The 15,140-nt window shown below is 50.9% G+C and overlaps 2 protein-coding genes across 3 annotated transcripts in view; one reads left to right on the forward strand and one right to left on the reverse strand.

Moving 5' to 3' along the window:
* Positions 1–10,856, forward strand: part of PSKH1 (protein serine kinase H1) — a 31,414-nt gene extending 20,558 nt beyond the window's left edge. For both annotated transcript variants that reach the window (XM_027685282.1, XM_027685283.1), the window contains exon 4: positions 4,073–10,856. In XM_027685282.1, the coding sequence (XP_027541083.1) occupies positions 4,073–4,390 (318 nt within the window). In that variant the 3' untranslated portion in view covers positions 4,391–10,856. The remainder of the gene's footprint in view (positions 1–4,072) is intronic.
* A 1,726-nt stretch (positions 10,857–12,582) lies between these two features.
* On the reverse strand, positions 12,583–14,723 carry CTRL (chymotrypsin like). Its single transcript, XM_027685350.1, has 7 exons — positions 14,672–14,723; positions 14,414–14,517; positions 14,151–14,230; positions 13,853–13,934; positions 13,580–13,760; positions 13,001–13,134; positions 12,583–12,757 (listed from the first exon to the last, which is right to left on the reverse strand). The coding sequence occupies exons 1-7, from the start codon at positions 14,721–14,723 to the stop codon at positions 12,602–12,604; spliced, it is 789 nt and encodes a 262-aa protein (XP_027541151.1). The 3' UTR covers positions 12,583–12,601.
* Between the last annotated feature and the right edge of the window lie 417 nt (positions 14,724–15,140).

Here is a 15,140-nt window from a genome sequence, read left to right on the forward strand (position 1 = left end):
AGGCTCTGGTAGGGGTTTTATGCCTGGTTGAAGTGTTGCTAATCCTGGACTCGGTGCCAGCCGCTCGCTTGGGCCGATGTTGCTGCTTCTGCAGCCGTTTGGTGAATCCTGCCAGGGAATGGCTGGGCTGAAAATCCCAGCTGAAAAATTAACCAGAACGCCCTGGTTTGGCTCACTTTGTTTGCACAAACCAAACTGTCCACGCTGGCACGATTGGGAGCGCAACATCAAAGTGGGAATGACAACAGAAATGACACGTTCGTGTTCTGTGGCGTGGAGTGTGTTGCTGCTAACGGTGATAAGGGCACCATGTGAAGGCTGTTCCTCTGACCACGTGGGTGTGTTGAGCCCAGTCTATTTGTTGGGGCAGGCTCACTCCCACTAAATCTATTTTGTCTTGTAAAGCTTCCAGGTAGCTGTCTGATGGTTTTCTGTCAGGGGAGCCTGGCAGGAACCTGTGTGCTGCTGGAAGGCTTCTCAGCCTCTCAGGTGCTTTGAGGCTTCTCCAGCGCTCCATCAGACTCATCCCAAGAATCAGTGGGACTGGGATACTGTATTTTTGGCCTAAGAGCAGTTATTTGCAGCTGTGATAACATACTTTGTGCTTCATGTTTTTGTAAAGGCTGACTGGCAAGGGAGATCCAGGCCTTTGCACTCCTGGGTGTCCCTCACCTTCCCCATAACATCATCTTTAAGTGCTCATGTCAGTTCTCCTGAAAACAACATGTAACTTGGGTGGGAACCAGTAAATCAATATGTATTTTTCCTTCAGTGGGTACTGTCAAGACTAAAAACAAAGCTTGGAAGTCAGATGATTGCTTCTTCCTTTATTTGCACACAACTTGGCTTAGGTCTTGCTAAGTTAAACCTGCTGTTTTGCCAACTGATGCAAGGTTTCTAGAGAGTGGATACATTTCTCCAGGGACTGGGGTTGAAAATTGCTTCTGTAGAATGTAGCCTTACCTATTTTTAAGGAAAAAGCTTCAGTGAAATAAAAAAGATGCGTGTGGTGCAGCAAATCAAACCTCTGGCTGCATAAACAGATCAATAAACTGATTTGTGTTTGCTGACCAGAAGAAAAATCTAATTGCAGGTACTCCATATTCAACATTTGTGGTAAACTAGAGTAATTGGAATAATGAGAAATCCAATGTGCTTTTGTTTGGAGTTTATTCTTCTTTAGGATTCATTAAACTGGATGGGCCTCTCAGGGCTCAGGCTGGTTATGTATCACCATTCCTGGCTCTTCAGACTTTATGGGTTTCTTCAGGTTCTAAATCATCATATTTGCTGTCTTTTAATAAGACTTGAAAAGATTGAAGCAATACTGTTCCTGGTGTTTAGAGGCTCGTTTCACTGGTGGGAATGTCAGTTGACTGAAGTTTAAATGCATCTGAATGGCAGAATAGCTCTTGGGTTGCCTCAAATTCCAGGTCTGTGCAGTTACTAACACTTGCAAGAGGAAGTAATGCTTTCCTGCATGTCCTGAAGATGTCAGTCCTCAAGTATTTTTCATGTGAGTGCATCTCTTGCATCTCTTTGCTTTCAGATTAGAAAAAAAGAGAGGATGGAGGTCCTGGCATTTCTGTGAGGGGTGGTATTCAGAAAGGTAAAACCTTTTAGGGAAAGAGGGGAAGAAATACCCGAGGAAAAACAATGAAGTTGGAGTCGTGTGAATGTGTTTTCTCCATCTGAGTGGGACAAAAGCTCTATCAGGGTATCCTAAGTAGTTTCAATTGCTGGTAACAGAAATGAAGATGGTAGTAAAGAGTTCTTAAAAAGTTACTGCACAGAGAGTAGAATTGTCATCTGTATTTACTGTCACTTTGAGTTAAAGTCAGTAAATTGGACAGAGTATCATTAGCTTGGAAGTCTCATTAGGATTGTTTGGAGAGTGGAAAATGAGTCCTCTGTGAAGGAAACAGAAACAGCCTCCCTCTGGCTGCTGGGAGGAGGAGAAGGAAAGAAAGGATTGGAGGTTGATGGGGTGTAGCCAGGTAATGATGACTTTGTGATTTTAACTGAGTGAATATCTGAAAATGATTCATAAAAAAAAAAAGCTACAGAAATAGAGAAGTTTTTGAAGGCAAGCTTGGAAAAGTGGAGGCAAAACCTTTTGCTGCTGGGTTTCATTTGGATCTGTCCATCAAGAAAAGAGAGCCCAAAGGTCTGTAACTGGAGATCCCAAAGGGAAGGTGATGTGTTGCCAGTTGACATATGGTACCACCTGGGATTAGCTGAGATTATGCCAATGAAGACTAAACTCTGCGAGTTGATTCCCTTCACTGTTATTTAACAAAATGAAGCACCTTATCCTAAATTTTTTTGTTAACTGATTTAGTTCTTGAAATGTGGAGGGGAGTGGATTTTGGATGTGGTTTCAAAGCGCAGAAGTGGTGTCTGATCTGCAGGAGAAGGCTGTGCTTCCTTCCTGAACTCTCTGGAGTATTTCCATTTCTATCCTGAATACATTCAGGAACATTTTTAGTTTTTTATTCGTGTAGCGGTATTTTCTTTATATCAAGTAGTTCATATCATTTTCACTCTCTTCTCTTGCATAGTTACTGGCAGTGATCATATATCCCTTCAGCTGAGTAAGCCAGACTGTTTTAGTCTTTGTAAAATAAGATTGTGTGTACCCTGATCCCCCTGGCAGCCAGTTCCTCAGTTAGAGCCCAAATTCACCTTTCCTGGCCATGGGCTGGGAGCAGTGCTGTAACTCTCAGACCATCCTCCTTTTCATTATAAAATCCTCCCAGGGATCTGCTCTCTTGCTGGTGTCTTTGAGTCTTTTGAAAGCAAAACCTGCTTTCGGTAGCAATGAATTGCAAACCTCAAAAAAATCAGGCCGTACCTTTTTTAGACCCAATTGCACACGAAAAAGGCTTTATATCTGGCTGTGCAGTCATTGGAACCTGAATTTTAAAATAGCTGGGTGCTTTTCTTCCTCACCCAAGGGAGAGAAGAATGAGAGGCACGGTGTTTCCACTCAGTTACATGTATGTGTTTGTACGTGGTCACCATGACTGTATCAAAATTCACTTCATTGCAGGAATCTTCTCAGGCTTTTTCTTAATGCTGCTTGAGATGTCAGCTCCGTGGACTTTAAAAATTCAGGATTGGTGGTTTCAGGAGGGGTGAGACCCACACAACGCCCTGTGATTGCAGAAACCTGCCCTTGCCCAGCTCAATTCACCACTTGGGGGTTTCTGGTGGCCACGCTGCCTCCTCCTCTCCACTCTTACAGTTCATTTTGCCATGTTTTTCTTCCTAGCTTTGTCCACAGCCCAGCCTTAACCTCATGCTGAAGGAAATGTTCTCACTTCCTGTGTGAATATAGTATTTTTTTAGAAATTAAACAATTCTAGCATGTGTGGCTGTAGGTGTTTGACTCATAAGTTGTTATGGCCATTCTTGGGTGTGCTGGGAGGATATTTATTATATCTAATTAATTATTTTGGGCTTGTTCCTTTAAAACTAGCATTTTGTAAAAAAAATTCCTTCCTCTTTCTTTGGTAAAAATTCCTGAAAATGTCTTATATCAAACATTTCTATATATTTAGAACATTTTATGGGATTATTTCCAGCTGGGCTGAAATGCCATTCTAGGGTTGACCAGTAGCAACATCTAAATTTCCATGCGGGAGTGAAACCAAGTTCCACAGCAGAAAATTCTCTCTAGGTTTGGTTCCAGGGATTGGTGCAGAGGTCAGTGCTCTGGATGTGTACCTTAAGATGGAGAGTGAGGAGAGCCCCAGGGGTTTGGTGTCAGGATCCATCCTCTGAGTGATAGGGCTCGTGTTCATGCAGTGATGGCTTTGTCAGGTACAAAGCCCATCTTCAGTGGGATACAGTTACTGTGCATTTCCCACTAATTCAGCCTCTCCCCCTGACCCGAAGTAATTGTGTCTCATTCTCCTTGGGCAGGTACCGTCAGTCACAGATCTGAAGGTTTGAGGATAAAAGAGGAGCAGCAGAATGGCCCAAAGTGCCTTTTGGGCACGGGTGGAATTGATTAATCAGCAAAGCCGTGCCAGGATGTTTCATTCTAATCAGCTCTCTTGTGTTTCAGCCCTGGCCCAGCGTCTCCAACCTGGCCAAGGATTTCATCGACCGCCTGCTCACGGTGGACCCCAGTGACAGGATGACGGCCCTCCAGGCCCTGAAGCACCCCTGGGTGGTCAGCATGGCAGCCTCTTCCTCCATGAAGAACCTCCACCGTTCCATCTCCCAAAACCTGCTCAAGAGGGCGTCTTCCCGCTGCCAGAGCACCAAGTCGGCGCAGTCCACCCGCTCCAGCCGCTCCACCAAATCCAACAAGTCGCGGCGGGTGCGGGAGCGGGAGCTGCGGGAGCTCAACCTGCGCTACCAGCAGCAGTACACGGGCTGAGCGCCTTTCCAGATGTCTGCTCTGCCGTGTGGCTGTGCGCACACGCCCCGGGAGGAACGTCTCCGGGTTCCTCCCTCCCTTCCTCCGAGGTGTTCCCCCCCATCCACGAGGAAGCGTCCCCCCGTGCGGAGGAAAGGGAGCCCCGCGAGCTGTGCCGCGCCAGGAACGGGGTGGGGGGGGAGCCCCTGCGGGCTCAGAGCGCAGCTCAGAGCACCGAGCAATACAAAAAATTAAGGAGCCACGTGGGGAGAAGAGCTCTCTCCGTGTCCCGGGAGCTTGGTTTATTCATAGTTATTTATTAATTCCAGAACGTTGAGTTTCTCTCGCTCGCGTGCGGGGGGGGGGGAAAAAAACAACCCCAACCAAATCACTCGTCCTGTACACGCGCGTCCGTGTGTGCACATACACGTGTGGGTGTGTATATGTACTGAAAAATTATATATACACACAAATGTGGAGCTGGTTTAGTCAGACTCCGTGGTGCCTTTGCAGCAAAGCCGGTGTGAGTCATATGCAGTTGGAAGTAGGATAGCTCTGACTCACCGGCTGCCCACCAGCTCCTCGCCAAAGAGATGCCAGACAGCAGTTTTCCATGATGGAAAGCTGGGAAGCTGCGAGGTTTCCCCCAAGGGCTGCCATCCACCTGATGACGTCAAGGGTTTGCTCGTCAAGGGTTTTGCTCGCCCTGGTGACGTCAAGGGTTTACCCCTTGAATTGTCCTTCCCCTGTTTACTGCAAGAGCAGTGCCTGCCGTGCAGGGTTTGTTGGTTCTTGCTGGGCCGTGCCTCTGCCGTGTCTGTGACCTGTTACACACCTTGCACACTTCAAAAGAAGAGTTGAGAAAGTCGAGTTGTCTGTGCTAAGTGGGGGGGGGGGGAGAAGGGAAGGAATTTCTAGGGATGTGCTTCCCACCCCAAAGCTGGGATGGGCTATAACCACTGTGTTACCGACCATGTCACTGCACCAGAACTCCAGTGGTTCCAGGCTGCTCCCTGTCTGCAGATTTGACAGGGTTCCCCTGCTCTCTGTGCTTGTGCTGTCCCAGCACTGCCATTCCTGCTTTGGAACAGTGAGGTGGTGGTGGGAGCTGTTGGGATGGCCACAAATCGCTCCGTGGCATCAGGGTAAGGGCTTGAGAAGTGGAAGCCCAGTCTGGGAGTGTCAGCAGTGACAGTACCCTGGAGACGTTGCACAAATGCCTTAGAGCTGTTAGGGGTGACTTAAATTCAGCAGGAAAAAGTTGCCTTTCAGGTGTCCTTGTGCTGTGTGGGTGATACAGGGCTCTCCCGTGAAGGACTCTCAGAGGAGGTGGGGACTGCAGAGCTGAGCTTTGTGCAAGCCTGCTGAGTTATCTTCCCAATTGTTACAGCAGCAAAGTGAGGCTGATGGCACAGTCCCAGGATGGATTTGGCTTCTCGTGGTAGCAGAGACAAGATCTGCAGTGAAAGAGAATGCTGGGTTTTGAAACTTTTCACATGAAGCCGGTTTGCTTCGTGCTGTGCACTTGGGAAGTGCTTGCTTGGCTCTTGGTGGGAGGTGCAAGCTCAAGGGACTGGTGAGCATGGCCTTTTCCCAGGATTGATGCCTGTGCCACTGTGTTTCAGTGTCAGCAAGGGCTGGAGTGGACCTGTCACATCTCCAGGGAGCTCTCACTGTACTGGCCTCTTTGTCAGCAAACAGCAAAGCAGCTTCAGTGGGAGAAGATTGAGTTTTCTGTGCTAAGGGAAGAAAAGAAAAGGGGAATTTCCTAGGGATGTGCTTCCCACCCCATAGCTGGGATGGGGTGTAACCACAGCAAGCTCAGCCTGGTGTGCCTGTGCATGCAGTGGGGAATACAGCAGAGGAAACCTGAGGACAGCCACTGTGTGTAGCAGGGGTGAATTCTAAATCCCTTGCATGGTTTTTCATGTTGTTTGAAAGCTTTGCATCCTTTGCAGGCTCCCCTTTCTCTGAGCAACCATCCTACCATGTCTCATGCAGTCTTTTTTCCATCAGCATTAACGGATACCGTGGAATTCCCAAAACCTGTTTTTTTCAACTCTGTCTGTGCACTGCAAACAAAAGTGTCTTCAGCGCCTTTTACCTCCTCACGTGGTTTTGTTTCCACGAGCTATAAACTAGATGTGATTTCTGACAGAGCAGCCAGCTTGCCACATTTTGCTTCATAAAGGATTCAGTGTCCCTCGTGTTACTGCAAAACAGCTCTCTGAAAGCAGGAGCCCCTCTCAGACCAGCATCAGCTGGGCCAAGGGTGCCCTGCACGTGAGGTGATGGCAGGATGCTCCCTCGGAGCACTTCTGGTTCTGAGCCATTACTCAAAGAGTCTTTGGTGTGTTCGGAGCATCACACCCAGGCACTGTGATCTCCTTTACCTCCCCAGTGCCCTCATGGCCCTCCCCAGATTATTTTGCATGTTTATCCCTAAAACAGGTATTTTGCCAGTGTGAGAGGTTCACACTGATGAACTGAGCCAAGATCTCTAGACCCTGAGACCCCTCCTGTTGACCACTAGACCATCAAAATGCTCAGGCGTCGTGCAGATGTCTGCCCTTACTGTTCCTTCATCCTTCTCTTGTGGGATGAGGGATAAATAAAGGTGAGGAGGAGGTCAGAACATTGAGCTCTGGGCTGACCAGGCTTGTTTCTCCACCTTCACAAAGCAGAAAACAGTCTTCTCATCTGAGACACTTTTTGCTTTGTTGCTCTTTTCCGCAACTGGTTTTTCACCAGGAAAAGTTCAGAGCGATGTGATTCGTGGTGACTTTGGGGTGGAATGTGTTGTGGGAAGTGAGATGTTGCTGTGTAGGCTCCTGGCAGTGTCAGGTTTTGGTGGTGATGCTCTGTGACTGGGGGTGAATTGGCACAAGGGAGGATCCATCACGTACATGAGCAATGCTGGATCTCTGCCTGTCCATGGTACGGAGGTGTTTGTGGTCCTCGGGCACTCTGCTTCTTGGGACTTGCAGCAAGAGGACCAAGGCCATCCCATAAGGGGCTCTGGCTTTTCTAGAAAAAGAACTCTTAATTCTCTTCACAATGTTTTCTTGTTTGCATGGAAAAATCAGTGTAAACTTGGGGGAAATTTTATGGGCTTTCCTTCCATTGTTCGATTAGAACACTGTTGGCTCATTCCCTCTTCTTTTTCTAAATTCAGTATTTACAGGAACTCTTGCACCCAGACAAAAACATATGTGGGCAGAGGAGAGACGAGCAGAGCTCCCTCCAAGTGTCCCCAGAGTCCTCAGTGATCTTTCCTTCAGTCTGTCCGGAAAACTGTGAAGATCCAAGTGCCATGTCAGAAGGTCCAGCTTAAAACCAATTCCTTGGGTGCTTTTCTCCTTGCAACTGGGGCGTTTTCATCTGAGTCAGGTGCAGGGAGGGACAGGCAAAGTGCTGTAATTCTGAGCCAATAGTCCAAGTGCCTTCAATCTGTCCTCTGAGAAGCTCTTCACTGTGAATTACCTTGGTCATCTGTCTTCATTCCGCAGGAGCATCTCTGTGCTCAGTAGGTCTTAAATCTCAGGAGTTTACACCTTTCAGGAGTGCCTTGTTTGGGGATTTTAGAAGCTAAAATCTCTCTGAAATGTTTTTTTCTGCTCTTCAGTTTAATTTTTTTAATCTCCTTCTTTGGCTCTTAATGGTGGTTCTTAATTTGGCTCGCAGGGTTTTTTTGGAAGCCTTCCTTTGGTCCTGTATGCGCTGGGAGAAAACAGGTAACGACTGCATGTCCCAGACCATCGCTGAGTGCAGTCTTTGTGTTAGCTGGGGTGCAAATCTCTGAGTACGTTTTGTTTTCCTTACTTTGGTTCACGCAGTGAAAACGAAGTTGGAATGACACCTAGTGGCAAACTGTGGTGTTGTCCTTGTCCAAACACAGCCCTGTCCTAGCTACATTCCCACTGTTTCTGGGTGAGACGCTCTTACAAAGAGGAATAGGGGGTTGGTTTGCTGGATGATGGTCTTGGACCTAGTCCTGGATGTTCATTAGCTGCCCTCTGTGGCAGCTGATCCTGAGGAACAGCATTTCAGCCTCCACAGGGATGAGCATGAGTCCACATGCACCCTCTGGAAGGGACACAAGGCATGTGCAGTCAACTCCCCCACTGTCACCAGGAGATGCTCACCAGCACCTGCCTTGGGGAGGCATCTTGGGGGACACTGCAGGAAAGCAAAACCTAAAGATGCCGAGGCTGGAATCAGTACAGAATCCTGGAATGATTTAGGTTGAAAAGGACCTTAAAGCTCATCTCATTCCAACCCCCTGCCGTGGGCAGGGACACTGGACCAGGTTGCTCCAAGCCCCATCCAAGCTGGCCTTGAATGCTTCCAGGGATGGGGCACCCAAAGCTTCTCTGGGCACTAAGTTTGGGACTTTCTCCCATCTTGAGACACGGTGGAGCAGCTCAGGGTGTTGCTTCCCAGAGTATTCAGTTTCAGGGAAATGCAGTTTTAAGGAGTAAAGGGAATTAGGGTTGTTTTTCTTTTGGAACTTAGCAGTACTGTGTAAAACAATCCCATCCTTTTGTCCTGGGAGTTTGGCTGCTCTCTTTGGGGAGAGAATTACAGCTTCAAAGAATGTTGATTCCTTGATTTTTTTTTTTGAGAGTTACTGGAAAAGAATGTGAAAAGGTCTTCCAGAAATAGTGTTAGGGGCTCTACAGATTCACATCCAGATTTTTGAGTGCACAGTGGATTTTTCTATGCTTTTTGCTAAAACAGCAATTAGTGGTCCATGTTTGATTTACTTCTCACCCTTCTCAGGCTTCTAAAAAACTTCACATGTCAACCCAGTGGTTGAAACCCCCCTTTCCTTCAATGCAGAAGAAGTCTGTGCTATTTAACACTGAGATTGTGATAGCATCCAGATGCTCCTGCCTGTTCCTGGTCTGCATTGTTCTTGGAAGAGTACAGCCCTGCATGAGGGAAAGCTTTAGAGCCTTGTGAGGAGCTTAAGCCCAGACAACAGGGCTCAGACCTGCTGGCTTCAGTAGCAATGTGGAAACCAGCTGCAGTGCAGGGCCTGTGTTATGTGTTTGTTTTGGATGTGATAAACCCTCAGACTCTTCACTCCTTTGGAATCTGGATATTTTCTTCTTTTAGGTCAGATTTTTCTGTCCTGATAATTTACATTCTTTCTTAGACCCTGCTCTATTTCTCAATCCTGTTTTCCACCCAAGTGTTTGGCTAGTAGAGTCAACTTTTATCTAATGCACAAACTGGAATAGGGGTGATGGTTCACTCTGCTACTGGGCAGCAGCTCTGGGTTTGGCTCTGCGGGAGCTGTGGTGAGTCTGGGGCAAGGGAAGAGCATCCATGGGAGAAGGCTCCCTTTGAGGACTTGCAGTGCAGGCTCAACTCAATATGATCTTGTACCACGTAGGGCAACTGGTGTGTGGCTGTTACAGGCCTCTTGTGGTGCTGTGTGGGGCCACGTTCTTAAAGTGATGATACTAAAGATTTGGGAGGTTTGAGGTGGCATAAATTAAAAATCTCAATAGTTTGACTTAATTTATTTTTCTAAATGATGCAGAGCAGCACAGAGATCAGCTTTTTGGGAGGAGGAGTTGCAGGCTGTTGTCAGGCAGCAGCGTGAGCCCTGGGACTTGCAGGGAGGGTGGTTTGTCCCGGCCTCTCACCCACTTGGCTTCCTCCTGGAAAATACCACAAAGTGCCTGCACCACTCGGTGCCACACACCCAGCTCTGAGTTGCCTTCACCACTCCTGGGAGGGTTATGGTGCTTTCTTTGACCACTCAGTCTCCTCTTTCATCCTGGATTAAGAACGCAGCTCTTGGGTGCTCCGGAGGCAGGTGCCAGCTGTGCCTTTCTGTGCAGGAACCTTCCCAAAGGAATAAATGTGAAGCAGCAGGGATGCAATGGCGCCCTCGGTGTCCTGAGAGCAGAGGGAGCTCTGCCTGGTGACAGTTGTTCCTTCTCCCCTGTCCCCCCCTGCCTGGTGATGCTGTAGGTCCCTCCTGTGTGACGGGCGAGCGTCTCGCTGCTGTTACAGGTGTCGTTGCACTGTTTGTCTGCTGAATGTGGAAGAGATCCTGGAACAGCTCCACGGCCCCAGCGAGGTGTGTTACAAACCAGCAGCTCCTGCGCTGGACGCTCAGATGCCTCAAGTTTTCCTGTTGCCTTTCACTACGGAAAGACACCTCCCGGGAAGCTCTCGGGATCGGAGATCTTCCGGCACTTGATGTTATTTTTGGTTGCCCAGTTTCCGGTGCTGGGTTGGAATTGTTTGGAAGTAACTCCGGTCGTATCCAGTCAGTCTCCTCATGGGACTGTTTTGAGAAGTGTCCCGTTCTGTGACTTGCCTTTTGAGTCCTGGCTTTACTCTAGGGACTGTCGCGCTGGATGAGGTTGGAATCATTGTAATTAGTCCATAATGTTACAATTAGAGTGTACAGAATTATTTATTTGGTGTACTCAGTCTGCTAAAACATGTCCATGTATTCTGTGTACCCCGTGGCTCTGCTGTCATTACTTCTGCCTCCTGGATCACCCGTGGGCTCACTTCTGGAAGGCGCCGATTTCCAGGCTGGGAATGATGGTCAGTAAACACATGGAAAGCCGGGAGCTGCTCACCTCTCCAACATGTTCTTGGGTCACAGCAAGAAGGTAAATAGTTTGCTGATTTGTCGCAGCAGCTGCCCAAGGCAGACCTTGTGCAGGGCTGGGATGTCCATGGGATGCTCTGGGCGAGGCAGGCACTCAGCCTGCTGCTGGAAGGCAGGGTTGGGAGGCTTAAAACCTGTAATATCAAAGGATCAGTGCACACCCTCTTGAGCCACCTCCTCCTGGAAAGGAGGGGATTTTTCAGGGGCAGGGGACTCTGTCCCCATGGTGGGAAGGCTGACAGTGACCTGAGCACATGGAGCAGATGACCCATAGTCCTGCAATTGTTCAATTCCTGTTTGAAGCTCCTTGTAGCCACCATTTTCCTCTGCCCACATGGCCCATTCCCACATCTCTGACATTCACCTGGCTTTAAGGTCAGTTAGGAATTCCCTGCAGAGCAGACTACTAAATTAAGATAAATTTTATCCTACCAGACTAAAATTCATCAGCCCTGGGCTTTATTGGAGCAGATCTTTTTTAAACTCAATCATACAGGCCGGGCTATTTGTCTTTGCTCTCCATGGATGTTCCATATCCCTTCCCATGGATGTGTCCCTGTGTAGCATCACATTCTCTCTGCAACTGCTTGATAGAGTGATTACAACATTTTTGGGGCTGTGATTCACACAGGAAAGGTTTTGTATTGCATTCACATCACTGCTAAGGAAAAACAAACCCCATGCCTCGTGTTGGGACAGTCTGATCCTGCTCCTCTCCACAGTGTCCCATCACCAGCTCTATTTTGAGCAGCTAAGAACTAGGTTGTAATTCATTGAACATGTGTCTTGTTACTCCCATGTCACACAAGACTTCATTTATTTTTTTTTTGCACCAGCCACTGTCTCAGCATTTGGGTGAAAACCTGTCGCCTGACCTTGAACTTTGTTTTCAGCTTCAAATTTTCCATCGGGATGGCCTTCAGTTTCCTGCTCTGTTACCTGGCAGATCTGCAGGTGTGAAGCAGCAGGTTCTCCAGTCGCCCCTTTCCACCTTCCCCAAGACCTGGAGCTGCTCTCGGCACTTCTCCCTTTCAGCTCTGTGTTCCCAGGCTGCTGCACAAGTCACGGCTTTAAACTGCACGCAGGGATCTTTTAGGATCCTGTGAACCCACCAGCATCCACCCTCCACTGCAAGCTGAGCTTGCTGGTGCTGAGCCTGGTGAGCTGCAGCTCCACAGTCCCTTCCCTGGTGGCACCTCACATGTGGGTTAGTGGAAGGACCCTTCTCCCCCCTCAGTGCCACGGTGGTCTCTGGGCTGGTGCCAGGGTGTAGGTACTTGTGCTTGAAGACCCTCTGAGCAGCCCTTGAGGCACAGCCAGCCCTGCTCCCCCTCTGCCCGAGCGTCATGTCCTGGCTTCACACCTCCCCCTGGGTCCCAGCTGGGCACTTCCAGCTCTGGGAAGTTCTTGGGTTCAGGAGAGGAGCATGGGGTGGCCCAGGCTCCCCCGTGTGCCTCCCACCCTGGTCTGCACCATGAGAAGAAAGGAGGCAGAGGCAGCGCTTGGCACAAGCCAACTCTGATACTTTATTTGATATTTATCTGATATTTATCCCAGTGAAGGGATCACACTGCTGGCAGCTTCATCCCTTAAGCGATGATGGTGTCGATCCAGTTGCGGAACTGGCTGACGCGGGTGTACATGGCCGGAGTGTTGGTGTTGCAGTTGGAGGTTCCCCAGGAGACGATGCCGATCAGCATCCAGCCGTTGGCACTCTGGTACACCAGAGGTCCACCGGAGTCACCCTGCGGAGAAGACTCGTGCTCAGTGCTCCTGGCATGTGCTCCAGACCGGTCCCTGCCACCCCAGCCACTGCTCCCCTGCGCGCAGCCAGGTGCTGTAGCTGAAGTCTCTGGCTCCACAGATGCAAGATGCCACATGTCCCCCTCCTCCACCCTCCCTGCGATGCAGTGGGAGCTCAGCAAGACTCCACGTTTCTTTCTCTTCCTCCGCCCACCCTGTGGTGCAGCAGGAGCTCGTCTCCTTACCTGGCAGGAGGAGGCACCGGCCCCACCAGCACAGATCATGGCACTGGTGATGCGGTTGCCCCAGTACTGCATGCACTGGGTCTGGGAGATCAGGGGCACGACCACCTGCTGCAGGGACGTAGCCAAGGCTTGAGCTAGGGGAAAAAGCACCATTAAATCACCTCGGTGTTGGTGAGTCTCCTGGAAAGCACACGGGTGCCCTGGGCAAGCTCCCGCTGGTGCTCCTGAACACACGGGTGCTGCCATGCAAAGCGCTTTCTTTTCCCCTCTGTGCCAATGTACCCCTTCTTCCTCAAGCAGGAGAGAGTAATCAGTCATTGGAATGGGCTGCCCAGAAAGGTGGTGGAGTCACCGTCCCTGGAGGTTTTTAAGATGAGACTGGATGTGGCATCAGTGCCATGGTCTGGTAACCACGGCAGGGTTGGATCAAGGGTTGGACTTGATGATCTCGGAGGTATTTTCCAACCTGGTCAATTCTATGATTCTATGTGTCACCCCCCCCAGCACCCCTGGACCCTCAGAGCCCCCAGGAAGAACAGCAGCCACCCACAGCCCTCCCTGGAGCCACAGCACACGTACAGTTGGGGTTGGTGCGTCCCCAGCCGGTGGTGACAGCCTGGGCGTAGCTGGGCAGAACCAGGTCGGCGGGGGCCAGGCAGATGGGGGACACACGGGATCCCAGCTGGGCGGGTGTGGAGAGCCTCAGCAGGGTGATGTCGTTGTTCATGGTGTTGGCGTTCCAGCCGGGGTTGGTGATGGCCTGCGGAGAAACACCGCAGCACTTCATCCCTGCCCCGCAGGAGCAGCCGCAGCGCGGAGCTGCAGCCCCGTCCCGGGACCAGCCTGGCTCACCCTGGACACAGTCTTCACTTGAACGGCCTCAGCGCTGGAGCTCAGGTCATATTCCCCGAGGACGACGACATGGGCGCTCGGGCTGCGAGAGGTAAGAGAGAGTCAGGGGAACGTGGGGCATCCAGCACCCCAGGGTGGGAACAGGAACCCAAGGGAAGCCACCACAGGGACAGCTGGGGAGGAAGCCCAGGGCTGCTCAGGCGTTTGGGGCTGACCCAAGTGGCACTGAGTAATGCCCAGCACGCTCCAAACCCCTGCCAGTGGCACCAGTGTGGGCTGGCCAGGCGTGGTTCTTTACTTGAAGTTGCAGTGGGCAGCTGTGACGACCCAGTACTGGTTGATCAAGGAGCCGCCGCAGAAGTGGGATCCGCTGTAGGTCTGGGGAGCAGAGAGAGAGGAGGAGCTGGGGCTGGGCAGGCTGAGCACCCCCAGGCTGGGGACGGTCAGGGCTCCCCTTGTGCCCACCCACCTCCCAGCCACAGCGCCCGGCTTGCTCTGCCGTGCTGTGCCACCGCAGTGCTCAGGGCACTGCCCCTGCCCGGGGGTGGGACGGTGCTGTACCTGCAGGGACACCTGCCAGGGCCATGAGCCGGGCACGGCGCTCTGCCCGTTGACGATCCTCTCGCTGTAGGCCACCGAGGGACTGACGTTGGGCACCCCGCACCCTGCAGGACAGACAGACGGGCACAAGGGTGACCCCAAAAGCTCAGGCCTCGTATCTGGGGGCTGCCTGCACTGGTGCAGGTGGCTCTGTGCCCCCCTCCCCACTGTCTTGCTGCACCCCGAGGACCTCCCTGCGCCCAGCAGGGCAGCACTTACCGGAGACGGTGCTGGCGAGGGCCAGGCAAGCAACTACCCACAGGAATGCCATCCTGGACAGGTTTAGGCTGAGCCCCTGGGGGCCACGAGCTTTATAGCGGCCAGGAGGCCACGTGGCTTGTAGCTAGGCAGGTCAAGGTCCCCCTGTGGCCTTGTGTCAGCTGTGGGCAGCAGTGACGGGCCAAGCCCCTCGCAAACAGGGGTGTGAGAAGGTACTGTCTAAAGACACCTGGGGTGCTTGGGCTGCTGCTGTAACGAGCTGTGTCAGTTCTCACTGCAGCCTGTGGAGCTGGAGAGGGGAGAGCACCATGGGGCTGTGATGGGGGGCGTGGGGGGCTGCTTGTGGGCACACAGCTGGGGTAGCAGTGGGGCTGGACGTGGTGGGATGGGCACCAGTGCTTGGGGTGTAGGAGGTCATCCTGTGCCAGATCTGTTTCAGCTCTGTTGGCACTAGAGCTTTTTTTCCATG

The sequence above is a fragment of the Neopelma chrysocephalum genome, unplaced genomic scaffold, assembly GCF_003984885.1.
Source record: "Neopelma chrysocephalum unplaced genomic scaffold, ASM398488v2 Primary Assembly neopelma1_68b, whole genome shotgun sequence".
Taxonomy (NCBI): Eukaryota; Metazoa; Chordata; class Aves; order Passeriformes; family Pipridae; genus Neopelma; species Neopelma chrysocephalum.